This window comes from Pteropus medius, unplaced genomic scaffold (genome assembly GCF_902729225.1).
Source record: "Pteropus medius unplaced genomic scaffold, Ma_sr-lr_union100, whole genome shotgun sequence".
Classification (NCBI taxonomy): domain Eukaryota; kingdom Metazoa; phylum Chordata; class Mammalia; order Chiroptera; family Pteropodidae; genus Pteropus; species Pteropus medius.
The window spans coordinates 1,725,297-1,740,979 of record NW_024355526.1 but is presented as its reverse complement, the minus strand read 5'-3'; the positions used below and the strand labels follow the sequence as shown (position 1 = coordinate 1,740,979).

General features: G+C 45.9%; 1 protein-coding gene across 1 annotated transcript in view; it reads right to left on the bottom strand.

Moving 5' to 3' along the window:
- Positions 1–15,683, bottom strand: part of CACNA1B (calcium voltage-gated channel subunit alpha1 B) — a 148,231-nt gene that overhangs the window by 48,257 nt on the left and 84,291 nt on the right. Inside the window, exon 21 of the mRNA XM_039858818.1 lies at positions 479–605. Within this exon, the coding sequence (XP_039714752.1) occupies positions 479–605 (127 nt within the window). The remainder of the gene's footprint in view (positions 1–478; positions 606–15,683) is intronic.

The following is a 15,683-nucleotide window of genomic DNA, read 5'->3' as shown; positions in this document are numbered from 1 at the left end:
CCCCATCTGCTGTGCTCACTGCTGTGCACCCCCAGCAGCAAGAACGCGTGTGGCACACGACACTGGCCGCAATGAGGAGGAATGAATGATGGCACATGGCAGGCGGCAGAGAGGAGGGCACGGGGACGGTGCGCAAGTGACGTCATGCACGCCTGCGCGCGGGCATGCACTGTGCAGAGCTGACCAGGCCGTGGCCGGGGCTGACAGGGGCTCTGGTCTGACTGGGCTCTGGTCCCAGCTCCACCACGGAGACCGCCAGGCCCTGCGTCTGTGCACACGCCAGAGGGCTCCCCTGTGCCTCTGCGTCCGCATCTGGGAAGCGAGGCAACGCAGGCCTGCTGTGGTGACCAGCACGTTCACTGTGACGTGCACAAACCGGTGCTTCTGGGTCACACCCAGCACACGCCGCTGTCCCGTGCATGCGGACTGCAGGCCAGCCGAGTGGCAGGCACACAGCTCATGCAGGAGGGGGACTCACAGGGCAGTGGGGCTCAGACAGAACATGGAGCTGTAGGGGACGATGGGCCGGGGGCCACTCCTCGTCACGTCATCAGCCTCCACCTCCTTCCTCCCATCTGCTTGGCTTTCCAGGTCCACGCTGCCACCTGCAAGGACACAGGGCCGCCACATTAGGGTGCAGCACATGTCAGGCCCTGTCACACAGGCCTCACCCAGACAGCGGATGCTGCCCCAGCTCTAACCCCACAGCCCAGTGGGCCCACCCAGGAAAGGGCGCATGGCTGAGGGCACAGGGGCACACCCCGGATCACGACCAGGTGAGCTATGGCCGGGAGTAAGCTGGCCCACGAGAGCGGGACCGTCTGCAGAGACCCCTTCCTCACCCCGCACTTCCCTGGATCACGCACCGCACCCTGGCTGTGGACACCTCTGCCCCACTGAGAGCTGCCTGTCAAGGTGTTCTAGGAACACAAAGCCCCTCAGCCCAGAGACTGGGGCCATTGGGCTCCCCTCCCCAGGCTCAGGGCTCACCCCTCCAGAAAAGACAGAGCGTGGCTGCCAGTGCTGGACCTGGGCCAGTGCTGGCCCACAGACGCTGCCCTGACCCAGGCATCTAGTCTAATTCGGCTGGGGATCCTCTTCTCGGGGACCACAGCAGTGTCCTGCCGTGCCAAGGGCTTCAGAGGACGCTGGCCAGGTGGGGGGACATCAGTGTGGGGGGCTGGCCAGCAGGCAGGGACGCAATCCCACACTGCCTCCCCGTGCTCCAGTCCTCAATTCCTGGCTCTGGCCACGCTGGCTTTCGAGTGGCCCTACCTTGCCCTGCCTGTCACTTCTCTCTCCTCTTTCCCACATCTTTGCTCCAATGTCACCTGAGACCATCCTGGGCTCTCAGCAGCCCCTCCCCAGCTCAGTTCCCAGGGTCAAACTCCCCAGGGTTCAAATGACCATGACCTTGGCCCTTTTTAAGAAGACTTTGTGGTCCGTACACAGTATTCTTCTCACATGAGGTTATCATTTTTAACTACCCTAACGTACGTTTCGATCCTCGTGGGTGGCAGAGTTCCCAAGAGCTCAGAGATGCCGGGGAGACTGGCGGGACTCAGAGCCAACGCCACCGTCACAGCTCACTTTCACTCCTTACAAGAAACGTAGAGGCAGAGAGGACGACAAAGGGCAGCAGGAAGAGGGTGGTGACCCCAGAGCCTGCGTGAGGACCAGGGCTCTGAGCCGCATAAACAACCAATTATTCAATGTTAAAAACGAGGAAACGGAGGAAAAATGGAATACGTGTTAGAACCTAAAATGGGTGTAACAAACCCAAGTGAATCCACAATCACAGTAAACACAAGCAGAGTGAACCTGGCTGCGAGCCAACATGGACCGTCGGGCTGGGTTTGTGGAAAACACGGCGATGTGTCCTTTCTAAGAGCTGGGATGGGCAGCCACACAAAGGCTCAAAGTCAGAAGATGGGCAAAAGGACCACCCAGCAAATGTTCATGTGAAAAGGAAAAGGCTCAGGCAGAGTCACATCGGAAAAGGCACCATAAGAAATAGACCGTCACTGACTTGATAGAGAATCACCACGAGAGGACAAAAGGGTCAGCTCCAGAGACACGACCATCTCGCACAGGCAGCACGCAGCTTACTGTGCAAAAAGCAAACTCTGATATTTTAATAAAAAGAGTTTTTAAAGAGAAATTTTTTTAAAAGGCTCCCAATAAAGAGCGGCTTGTCACCTCGGCCTCCACCCGCCCCAGCCACGAGGTCCCCGCGCGGACAGCAGCCTGTGCTGTGCTAATGCATCCCCCGCATCCTCGTCCCCTGGCACGAAAGCGCCCCCGACGGGTGCGAGGGCCTTGGGCGGCCTGGACCTCCGGCTTCTCGCCGGCCTTTCCTCGCTCCAGATGCTGCCGAGCTGCTCAGGGACCTCGGGCCACAGCGGGCGGTTTCCGTCTCAGAACCGCTTACAGGAGTGAGTGCTGGGTCACCTGCCAGACCATCTCCCGTGCCAATGCTGCATGTTTCCCACTGTTCAGAATCACTGCGTTAAGTAAATAAATCACACGTAAAGCAAGAGCTGACAGATCTACAGAGAGAAAGAGATTTCAGCGTACCTCTCCCAACTATCAGCAGGTCAGTCAGGAAAAACATCAGCAAATACTTGGGCTTTCTAGTAACACAACAAATATGAAAAGCCCAGTGTTCCCCAAAGTGAAGAAAACGTGTTCCTTTTAAGCTCCCATGGCACGGCGACAAACGCGGACTATATACTGAGCTATAATGCACTAACTCAGATGTCTCAAAGGAAACCACAGTGGGGTGGAAAAGTAATTTTCCTTCCACCCTTCTAAGTTCTTTCGGCTGGACTGATAATCAAATCGACATAAGATAATCAACGAGAGAAAACGACCAAACTCATTATGTATGAAGGAGACTAAAGCAACAAAACGCAGTCACACAGCCCCGTCAGCAAGATTCCTCCGACCAGAATGAGTCGACGTGGGGAAGAGGCTCCATCTTGCCTCGGCTGAGGACTCAGACCTTTGAACTTTTCGGCCGTGCGTCAGTGCCTGGAGGCGTGCATGGTCCGAGGCCTGGCCCCTGAAGAACCTGGGGCAGGATGCCTGCGTGCCAGGTGGCCTGTCACCGGGGAGTCGCCACCCAGACCAGCCCAGAAGCTACGAAGGCAGGACGGCCTCTTCCCAAGGGTGTACTTTTACCATAAGCACCTTCAACTTTTCTGTTTTCTTCAGAACACTTGGTGTCACCTGGAAGAGCCCCCTCATTTGCAAATCTTAAGCCCCTTGAATAAAACTTTGTCGTTTGAGTCTAGAAAGCCTCCTGACTCAACAAGGTTCAAGGGACAGTGCGCACGGGATCCCTAAGAATACGCGAACGAGGGACACGTGGGGCAGCTGAGGCTTCTATGCCATTCTGGACTGAGGAGAAGTGAGCAGGGGTCTGGCTTCAAAAGGAAAGTAGGCAAAAAGAGCAAACACATAAACGAATCTTGCTGGGATCCCAAAAGCAGTGGGGTGCAGAGGACTCAATCAGACTTGGCTTGTTCCTCCCATCTGCACACCCAGTTCATGCCATGATGCCAAGATGACGCCCCTTCCTTCAAGAGGTGTTTCTATCCACATTCCCTTAGGCAGGTGGGGGAGGGTCAAAGGTTATTTCTGAGGCTTTTGTTTTTTTAAAAATCACCAGTTTAAACTAATCTATATCACAACAAGCATGTTGTGGGGTGGCAAACTTCCCCTCACTGTCATACAGATTGTGCTCTCCAATCACAGTGCGATTAAGCTGGAAATTAAGGCACTAATCAAACACAAAGGGTTAATCAAGATTCGAATTTTACAAGTGGAAATTTGAAAGCAAATTTTGAAGAGTTCATGGGTCAAACATTATACACTCATAGGCAGTCTAACTGTGGCGACACAGAAAACAAAATAATCTACAGAAAAATCATGGAGAGCGACAAGAAAGCCTGGCAGCTCTGTGACTGGACGAAATACTGCTTGTATCTCTGCAGAGTAGGAGCAAATAATTACAAAGTACGATTTTTAAAAGAATGCCGTTTTTAAAACAGAATAAACAAAGTTAAAAGCACAAAGAACAATAGGGCAGTGCGAGCACGGTGTGCGGGTCTGCCGCGGGGCACGTGCGCGCCTGCCCGAGCCCGCAGATACACACGGAGCGCCCCGGTGCGGACGGGGCCCTGGGCTCGCCGCCTGGGACGGCAGCACCACCCGGCGGAGGCTCTGATGGTGGCGGCAGCCACGGGCCCGCAGGAGCCGGGGTTACGGCATACTTCTGCCTGCTGCCTTTACCACGAACCTAAAACTGCTCTAAAAAAGTTGAAAGTCAAAATTTTCAGGATAAGGGAAGAGATACAAACACAAAATCAAGGAATTGAGGTCAAACCCCTACAATCTCACATCTGGATTCCCAAGGACAAAGAAACACAAGGCCCCCGACGACCCCAAGGCCAGCAGGTGCCCGGCCCCGTCTGAGGAGCCGCCCAGCAGGTCAGCCGCTACGGGAGCAGCCGAGCAGGAGGTCCTCGGGGACTGCGAACCAAGGACGTCCCCAGGAGAGGTTGGAGGGACCAGGAGGCAGAACGGGGAGCAGAAAGCCACCACAGAGCCTGTGTCCATCACGTAGTGCGAGCTGGCTCCCGCAGGGGCGTGAGGTCTGCACGGAAGCTCGGAGGTGTCCTGACCCACTGCATGTCCCATCATCCCACTGCTGGAGAGAGCTACCTGGGGTGTCTGCAGGCTTCATATCCTGCCCACCCCCAGCAATCAGGGCGGTGCCCTAAGGAGGGGCTGAGGCCAAGGCCTCTGAGGCAGAGGTGCACCGAGCTGGGGAGGTGTGCGGGGACAGCCGGTGGCCAGAGCCCAGGTCTTCTCAGAGGAATGGCCCCACCCAGGTCTGGGGCAGGGAAGGAACAAAAGGGTCCAGGAACGTGCTCCCACAAAAACCGGAGAGCCGCCAAGGACCACCACAGGCACATGACAAGCCCCAAAGAGGCGACATTAAGGCACTCCAAATGGCCAAAAACGGGACCGCGGGAGCATGAGAAGCTAACAGTGTGCCACAAGACTGCATACGTCATGCATGCTAAAACCCGAAAGCTCATCAAGACGTCTTTCCTAAACCTCTCGCTGGTCACGTCTGGAGTCCCTAAGGCACCAGCTCACAATTTTTAAAACCTGAACACTAAATAAAGTCAGAATTAAGCATGATTCTGACTTAATGCAAATGCAAACTGTATTTCAGGATAAACAGTTGATAGGGTGAGTTCTTCCTTACAGAAAAGGTCAAAATAATAAAGACATTAAATTGTGCTACCTGATGACATCTGGCAGCCATTATCCGCAGCTACTGACGGGGATGGTGGTGGGGGAGCCTAGAGCAGAGGGACCGGCCTGGATGCTGGAGAGTGCAGGGCCCTGCGAATCTCCCGGGGTTTGCGACAGGGAACGGGCACCCACACCCATGCAGCCCTCAAAGGGGTTTATCTGGATTCCAACCCCATCTCTAGCTCTGTGGTTCACAAATGAGGGATAGTTTGCCTCTTGGGCACATCTGCCCGGGTTTGAAGATATCTGCGGCTGTCACAACCACAGGGTGCCACTGTCGAGATGGCACGGGACAGCGCCAACAGCAAATTCCAAGAGCGCCAAGGTCCCAAAGGCCTGCGTCGGACCTAATGGCCCGTTAGCAGGAGAGATCGAGGACAGAGCGCTGTACCACGTGACACCACGAGGCGACCAACAAATTCAGAATGTGGGGAATTCTACAGGACAAATGACATAGTTTCTTCAACAGATAAATGGCAGGCAAAGTAGAGAGAAGAAATTGTTACAGAGGAAAAGGACGTAGACAGATTACAAAGCAAGTCAAATAAGCAAACCTTGTTTGTGGCCTGATTCAAACAAATCAATGGTAAAAAATAACTTTTGAAATAATTGGTAAAACTTTAATTTGGGGTAACCGTTTGGTAATACTAAGAAATTACAATCAGCACTGCTGGGTGCAACAAAGCCACCGTGGTTGCAAAGTCCCTGACCGTCGGTGACGCTCACAGGCACGGCCAGACTGAAATGGCACTCGAAGACATGCAGGAGAAAGGAAACCGGAAGAATGCGAGTGACTTCCTGAGGGGGGTGGGAAGGACATGGCGGTTCATTACGCTGAGTCTCTACTTTCGGGGTTCCATTTTCCATAGTAAAAAGGGTTTTCCATAGCAGCCACGGAGAGAAGACAGAGCCATACGAAGGGACGGCTCGGACGTTCTCAGCAGAGGCTGCAGGAGCACAAGGCAGTGCCACAGTGCCAGTAAGCCGACAGGAGGTGACTGGTTACAGTTCCATGAAACGTGAAACCACTTTTCACAAGCAATGGCAAAATAAAGATTTTGCAGGCAAACAGAACTTACCGCCATCAAATCTCACTAAAATAAATTAGAAAAGATGTTCTTCGAGCAAAAGGAGAAAAAAAATGGATGACATGAAATCCAAGGAGTGATGAAATACACAAAGGGATAATGAAGTCAACAGAAAACAAAAACAACAAATGTTTTCAAAAACTCATAAAGAAACCTCTGACATTTGGAAATTCAAAACCATACTTATAAATGACTCATGAGTCAAATAAGAAATCATAACAAAACTTGGAAAAAAAATATAGAACTAAAAATTTGGATGTTTCAAAACATGTAAGATGCAACTAAAATAATTCTTAGAGTGAGACTTAGTCTTTCTACATTAGCAAAGTAGAAAGGCTGAAATGCCATGACCCGAACAGAACTAACGAAACAGAAAACAAAGATACAGTAGAGAAGATCAAGAAAGCCAAAGATTCAGACTTTGATGGTCTATTTGAATTGACAAACCTTTAGGAGGAAAAGGGCTTATTAAGGGAAGGAGGGAGGGAAGGAAGGAAGGAAGGAAGGAAGGAGGGAGGGAAGATGGGAGGGAGGCAGGAGGGAGGGAGATCAGAAATGCGAAGGCGGCCATGACCACAAACCCAGCAGATATGAAGGGGGGGGTTCCCACCTACACCCGAATTTCTCCCACACCCCCCGTCAGCCATATGGAAAATAAGGAACGGGAGTAAAAGCATCTGCAGTCCACACTTACAGCATGTGGGGAATAAGAAAACTGCAAACGTGAATTCACATGTGAGCGGGGACACAAACCTCTGAGGTCTGCAGAATCAGGCGGGGACTGTGTGCTGGAGGGAGGGTGCAGGACGGCCCCAGTGGGCAGGCCTGTGGACATCAACTGGTGTCCATCAGAGAGGAGCTCACTTGAGCAGAGAAACACTGGGAACAGGTCTGAGCCCTGGAGGGTCAGCGCTCCTCCTGGGGACCTGAAAGGAAGAGCTTGGAAAGTACCCAGGGCTGGAGGCAGCAGCCTTGGGAAGACACTGGTTCTGAAGGAAACAGAGGCACTGCAGGGTGTGGTGCTCTGGTGGCTCAGTGACGGAGGGAAAGAAAGAAATACAAGGCTGCGGGCCAGGGTCCTGCAGAGGCAGGGTGTTACCAAAGAATCTGAACAGACTGGACAGGCCCCAAGGTCTGACCGAGTGAGAAAACAGGATCTCACTGCACTGGGAGCGGGGTGTCGAACCAGAAAGCAAGCAAGCTGCCCACCCCACCCCTGCTCACCACAAAATCACACGTAATTGCCGGTCCAGGAAAGTTTAACACGCTTTCTCATTATCAGAAAAAGGGGCCCGACATCCATACAAAGCTTTTACCATAAGAAAATATAAAGTAAGGACGAAAACTTTTCAGCTAATAAAAGTACTCCACAGAAAAACAGCCGCAAAGCAGAGGCCTGTGACACGACCTTCCAACACGAAGTGAGTGCTATTAAACAAGCAACTCCTAACGACAATGATAACACACAAATCAGATTCAAAAGCTCAACACAAAAACATACAGACAGCTATGAGATGAAAGATGAGATTATTTTGTATTCCTCAGGAGAGGAATGCTTTTTAAAAATACAAAATAATCTGAGAAAATACATTAAAGAGAAAGACAAAATCATCTCGGGAATCACAAGAAGTCCCAGAGAAAATAGATACAACTGAAAATCGAGCAAAGGAAAAATAAGATACAAGTGAAATGAGCCAAGAGAAAAAATAAGAAATAAGGAACGAGTTTTCAAAAGGATCAGAGAGAAAGCCATACAGAAGACAAACAAAACAGATCCAACATTTGTATAACTACAACGCTGAAAAACAAAAATGAAAGAATGTAGTTGAACTAACATTTAAAACTACAATCCCAGAAATTTCTTCTGAAATGAAATAACACCCACCAATTGGTTTTTGACAAAAGTGCCAAAGTAATTCAATGGGAAAAAGATAGCCTTTCCCACAAATGGTACTGAAACCAATGGACACTGTGGGGAAGGGTGGCTAAAAAGGAATCTCAACCCTTTCCTGATGCCATGTGTAAAAATTAATTCGAGATTTCCGCTTCTGGGGAAATGAAATGGAAGGGCTTCCCCTACTCACCTCACTAAGCACAACTAAAAGCCCAGGATGTCACATATAAAGTCAACCAGGAAAGGCTCTGAAAGGTGGAGAAAAGAAAGCACACTGGCTAGTGACTGGGACCTGAGAAGCAACACAGCATAAGGTTTCCTTCCATGCCTCAAATATCCCTGGTACTAGAGAAGGAGGAATCCAGAGTGGCAGGCACGGATTTTAGGGCCCCGACAAAAGGCGGCTTTCCCAGGCACAGGACCAGGAGACGAGCAGCCTAGCAGGACAAGAGACTTATTGCAGACGAAACAGCCCGGCCACAGCCACACACACAGAAGACACTGCAGCCCTACCCCATCGTGAGCAGAGACCGAGTGAAGCGCCTAGACGCCCAGCCTCTACAGCCTGTGATGAGGCACCCCACGGCCCTGCTGGGGCACGAGCAGAGAGAGCCGAAAGGAACTCTCATACCCCACTCTGCGGCGGCAAGACCCATAACCCACGCACCATCTGCGAAGGTCACCTGGGAGCCTGGACTTCAAACACCACCTACGCCTTCCCTCGACTTGCTCGAGTGAATCCCAGTAAAATGCCAGGACTTTTGCCAGTACCCAGAGGTAACAAGGTCAACCCTTGCTATGTCAGTAGGGGCTGTGTGGAAGCAGAGGGGCAGTCCCACACCTCCTAGGCAGGATCGCATCAGTGGAGGCCCAGCCAGGAGCTAGAGCCCCCACCCCAGTCCAGCTGGGACAAGGAGCCACCCCACTGGTATCAATAGTCAAGTGAGGGCCCTGCACTCCCACCCCATCTGTGACCGAGGCAGCTTCCAGCCTCCCCCCAACCCCCGGAGCAGAACTTTAAATACAACTTACAGGCTCATAACATAATATCGGAATGTCTTGTAAAAAAATCACTTGTCACACCAAGAACCAAGAAAACGTCAATTTCAATGAGAAAGGACAATTAGTAGACACCAAGATAACACAGGTGTTAGAACTATCTGACAATAGTTTAAAGCACCCATCATAAAAGTGCTCCAACAGACTATTAAAAACACACTTGAAACAAATGAAAAAATAGAGCAATCTCAGCAAAGAAAAAAAGTTTTAGCAAAGAAATAGAAGATGTGAAGAAGAACTAAACAGAAATTTCAGAACTGAAAAGTACAATAACTGAAATTTAAAACTCAACAGATGGGCCCAACAGCAGGATGGAGCATGGAGAGGAAAGAATCAGCAACCTGGAAGACAGAACAATAGGAATCACCCGACCCGAACGACAGGAAGAAGAGAGACTGAAAAAAGTGAACGGAGCCCCGGGGACCTTTGCGACTATAAAAAAAGAGCTACCATTCATGTTCGCAGAGTCCTGAAAGGAAAAGGGAAAGAGGACAGAGCTGCAGACGCATTCAAAGACATCATGGATGAAAATTTTCCAAATGTGGCAAACAGACACGAACCTACAAATTCAAGAATCTGAGCAAACCCCAAACAGGATAAACCTACAGAAACCCATGCTAACATACATCATAGTCAAACTTCTGAAATATAAAGAAAAACAAAAATCTTGAAAGCAGCGAGAGAGAAACAACATCTTACCTATAGGAAGAAAACAATTCGAATGACAGTGGATTTCTCATCAGAAACCATGGAGGTCAGAAGGAAGAGGCACACGTTTTTTCAAGTGCTGAAAAAAAAAGAACTGTCAACCCAGAATTTTATACCCAGTGACAATATCCTTCAGGGAAGAAGGGAGTCCAGACATTCTCGGATGAAGAAACACTGAGAGGACCTGCCGTCTGCAGACCTACCCTACAGGGTGCCGAGGAAGGCCCTCCGAACAGAAAGAAGCAGCACTGGCACCGCCGGAAGGAAGAGAGAACAGGAGGGGTAAAAACACGGGCAAACACAGTACGCTTTCTTGTCCTCTTCAGTTTTCTAAATTTCTAAGTTGAAGCAAAAATAATAACACAAACTAGTGTGGTTCTAAATAAGTGCAGAGGAAATATTAAGACAATTACACATCAGGAGGGGAAAAAAAAGGCAAAGTTTCTGTGCTTCACTCAAACTGGTAAAATGACAACTCTAGTAGACAGGGAAAAGTTAAATATATAATGCAAAGTTAAATATATAATACCTAGGGCAACCATTAAAAAACAATACACTCAAAGAGATACACTCAAAAATACTATAGTTAAATCAAAATATACTCATATGTACACAAGTAACCCACGGGAAGGCAGGAAATAGAAGCCAGAAAAACAAAAACACAGAAACAAACAAACAAACAAACAAACAAACAAACAAGTAAATCAGCAGATTTAAGCCATAACATATATCATTACATTAAAAGTAAATGGTCTAAATATGCCAAATAAAAGACAAGTGACAGACTAGATTAAAAACATAATCCAACTATATGATGTCTGCAGGAAACTAACTTAAAATATAACTACATAGCTAGTTTGAAAGTAAAAGGTGAAAAAGATATACCATGAAAACATTAACCAAAATAAAGCCAGAGTTGGGTATATTTATGTTAGATAAAGTAGACATCAGAGCAGAGAAAATTATCAGGTACAGACAGACACATTACAGAATGACAGAAGGGTCAATCTTTCAGAAAGGCAGCCATTCTAAATGTGTATGGACTCAGTGACGGAGCTTCAAAATATGTGAAACAAAAACTAAGAGAACTGAAAGGAGAAAGAGACAAATCCACATTTACAGTAAGACACCTGAGCACCCCTTTCTCAACAGCTGAAGCACCTGGATGGAAAACCGGCGCTCACACAGAACTCCCCAGCACCCACCACCAGGGTCTTGCTGGTGCTTACAGAGCAGAGCGCTCCACTCAAAGCACCAGCACACGCAGAACATAAGCCAAGACGTGCCGTACCCTGGGCTGTGCAATGAACCTTGACAAGTCATAAAGAACTGAAATTATGCAGAGGGTGTTCACTGACCACAAAGCAATCAAACCAGAAGTCAATGACAGAAAGATTAAAAGGGGAACAGAGCTCCAAATACTGGGAAATTAAACGTCACACTTCCAAATAGTTCATGAGTCAGACGAAGTCTTAACGGAAATTTTTTTAATGGAACTGAATGAAAATGAAAATATAACATAACAAAATCTGTGGCACACATTAAATCGGTGCTAAGGAGAAAATGCGTAGCACTAACAGTTTACACTGAGAGAGAGGAAAAGACTCACATCAATAATCCAAGTTCCCATCTCAATAAACCGAAAAAGAGCAAAATAAATGCAAAGTAAACAGAAAAAAAAGAAAATAATAAAGAGCAGAAATCAAATGCAATTGGAAACAGGAAGATGACAGAGAAAATCAGTGAAACAAGAATCTGGTTCTTTGTAAAGAGCAACAAGATTAACAAACATCTAGTGAGAATGACAAAGGAAAAATAAAGAAGACACAAATTCTCAATATCAGCAACGATGCAGGCTGTCACTCCAGAAAATGAAGACCGCAAAAGAAGGGTAAGGACCACAACTATACACACATAAACCTGACGACTCAAATGAAATGGACCAATTCGTTCAAAAGCACAAACTACTCCAATTTACCCAATGTGAAAGAGATAACACAGCCCTATGACTACTAATGATAATTTTTAAATTGCGAAAAAGAAATGTTTCATTGGTAAATTCTACCAGACATTTAAAAGAGCATGAACACAAACTACATAACCTCCTCCCAAAAAACTGAAGGAAAACCTCCATTTTATGAATTCAGTATTCTGATACCAAAACTAGACGAGAATACCAAAGAGAAAACTGCAGACCAATGTCCCTCATGAATGCAGAGGCAAACTCCTTATAAAACATCAACGAACGGAATTCAGCAATAAATAAAAATAATGATACACAACAACCAGTAGAATTCCGTCCAGGGATGCAAGGCCAGCTTAATACTTGAAAACTGACGTAAACTACCACATCACAGAAGAAAACACACGATCGTATCGACTGATGCCAGAAAATCATTTGATAAAATTCAACACTCATCAATGTAAAACCTCTCAGAAAAAAAGAAATAATGGGGAATTTGATAAATCATATCTATGGAAAAATGGAAAACACTACAGCTAACACCACACCTACTACTGAAAGACTGAATGCCCCCCAAAAATTGGAACGAGAGGGGGGTGCCAGTTCTCAACACTGCCACCCGACACAGTACTGAAGTCACAGCCAGTGCAAAGAGAGGAGAAAAGGAAATAAAAGGCATATACATCAGAACGTAAGAGTAAAATTGTTCATTTGCAGATTGTGTATAAAGTTCCAAGGGCCCCACAAACACCAATGAGAAACACAAACCAAAATTACATAATTTCTTTAAAACTCGATGAAAATGAAGATGCCGGATGTCAGAATCTGTAAGGGTACAAATTAATTAGTAATCAGAGAAGAATTCATAGCCTTAAATAATTATAAAATAAAAATCAAAGAACAAAATAAATAAACTAAGTCTCCAAGTCAACAAGCTAGAAAAGGAACAACAAAGTAAAGCAAAAAACAATGAGAAAAACAATAAAGTTGAAAAGTAATGATTTAACAATGAAACCATAGTAGAACTAATAAAATTAAAAAGCTGTTTCTTTTTTCAAAAATCTAAAAAATACATGAACCACAAACTAGTTTACTCAAGAAAAGAAAAAGAAACCACGAAATACATAGGATAAAAAAAGACAAGGAAAAACACTGAACCAGAGGAAATTTTTTGAAATTAAGCCACTTCTTTGCATAACTCTTTAATAATTGGTATTGTCAAAACTGGACAGACACATGCAAAAAAATGAAGCTGGACCACCTTCTTATACCATATACAAAAATAAACTAAAAATAGATTAAAGACTTAAATGTTAGACCTGAAATCATAAAACTCCTAGAAGACAATATAGGCAGTAAACTCACTGACACTGCTCCTAACAATATCTTTTTAGATGTGTCTCTTTAAACAAGGGAAACAAAAGAAAAAATAAACAAGTGGGATGACATCAAATCAAAAAATTTTTGCACAGCAAATGAAACCACCAACAAAATGAAAAGGCAACCTATTGAATGGCAGAAGATATTCACCAACGATATATCCGATGAAGGGCTAATATCCAAAATATATAAGGAACTCATACAACTCAACACCAAAAATACAAACACTCCAAGTAAAAAATGATCAAAGGACCTGAATAGACAGTTCTGCAAAGAGGACATACAGATGGCCAATAGACATATAAAAAGCTGTTCAACATCACTAATCATCAGAGAAATGCAAATTAAAATCACAATGAGATATCACCTCACACCTGTCAGAATGGCCATCATCAATAAATCAACAAACAGAAGCGCTGGTGAGGATGTGGAGAAAAGGGAGCCCTCGTGCACTGTTGGTGGGATGGCAAATGGGTGCAGCCGCTATGGAAAACAGTATGGAGGTTCCCCTCAAATTAAAAATAGAACTACCTTATGATCCAGCAATTCTGCTTCTGGCTATTTATCTGAAGAAAACAAAAAACGCCAATCAGAAAAAATACATGCACCCCATGTACATTGCAGCCTTATTTACAATAGCTGAGACTTGGAAGCAACCTGTGTCCATTGATGGGTGAATGAATAAAGAAGAAGTAGTACATATACACAATATAATATTACTCAGCAACAAAAAAGAATGAAATCTAGCCCTTTGTGACAACGTGGATGGACCTGGAGGGTATTATGTTAAGTGAAAAAAGTCAGGCAGAGAAAGACAAATACCGTATGATCTCACTCATGTGCAGAATCTAAAGAGAAAAATTAACAAACAAACAAAACAGAAACACATTCACAGGCACAGAGAACAAGCTGATGGTTGCCAAAGGGGAGGGGGGATGGAAATAAAAAATAAATGTAATTGCTAGTAAAATTTTTTTAAAGATTTTTAAAATTCTAAGTTCCAAAAGGAAATAAATGCAAGAGAACTTAAGAACTAAGGAAAGGAAAAACTCTGAAAAAAATTAAGCGATTCTTTGCACAAGTGTACATAAATTAGAAAACCTAGATCAAATGGATCATTTATAAGGAAATTATAATTTACCAAACTGATCTCAGGAGACAAGAAAGTTTGCAGAGACCAATATCCACACGGATATAGAGAAATTATCAAAAACTACCCTACCAAACAACAGCAAAACCAGACCCAGAGGATCTTGCGAGGGAATTCTGTCAAATCTTTCAGGACCAGGTAACCCTAATGCTGCCTGAACCTCAGAAAAGGGGACGAAGAGAACACTCTGATCCCTCTCACGACGCGCCGGGAAGCACGCGCCCGCAGGCGGCATTCCCCACAGGGCCCCCGAGGCTTGCTGGGTGCCCGGAGGACATGTGTCTCTCTCACCGCAGTGCTGGTCGGGGCTCTTAGCTGATGTTTCTATGGGAAAATGTACACATCCCCCAGACTCCATACAACATTTTTAACAAAAAGAATGTGGGGGAAACTCTCAGGCAAGATTCCTCATTCAGTTGGTCAGCTATCAGAATCACGTGTGGACGGTTTGAAAAGTGGTCGCCTTCACGGAGGCGGTTTCCACAGCGTGTTCGTTAGCGGCGTTTCCACCGAGCTGACCAGGAAACACTGTTACGCATTTTGTGTCCTGATGTGACAGTTTTTGCTTTTCCTGTTTGCCTGTGCTTTACTTATATTTTAAGAAATTGCTTGGGGACTTTGAGTGCAACCGATTCTAGTGTATTATAATTTTTATAGTATATTGTAATTTTTCCTATTTAAGATAATGGGGGAAGGGACTTGCACTATGATATCTGATTTTCAGGAATGGATTAGTCAAGTTAAGCAAAAAATAACTATGCAGCATTAGCATCTAAACCTTATGATACTTGAACGTAATACAGGAAAGCTACAGAACACACCTCACTTTAAAGTATCAATCCAAAAATCCTACATAAAATATTAACAAAGAGAATCTAACATCACATTAAAAAATAAATATAATAACCCAATGGGGTTTAAGATGCAAAGACAGTTCAATATCGGAGAAGTCACGACTATAAATCTTCACATTTAAGGGGAAAAAATCATGATTTCTACAGACCCAACAATAAAAAAGTGTGCTTCAGTCAACATCTATTCAAATAAAATGCTAGATTTTACACATACACACACACACACACACACACACATCACACCTCACAGATAAAA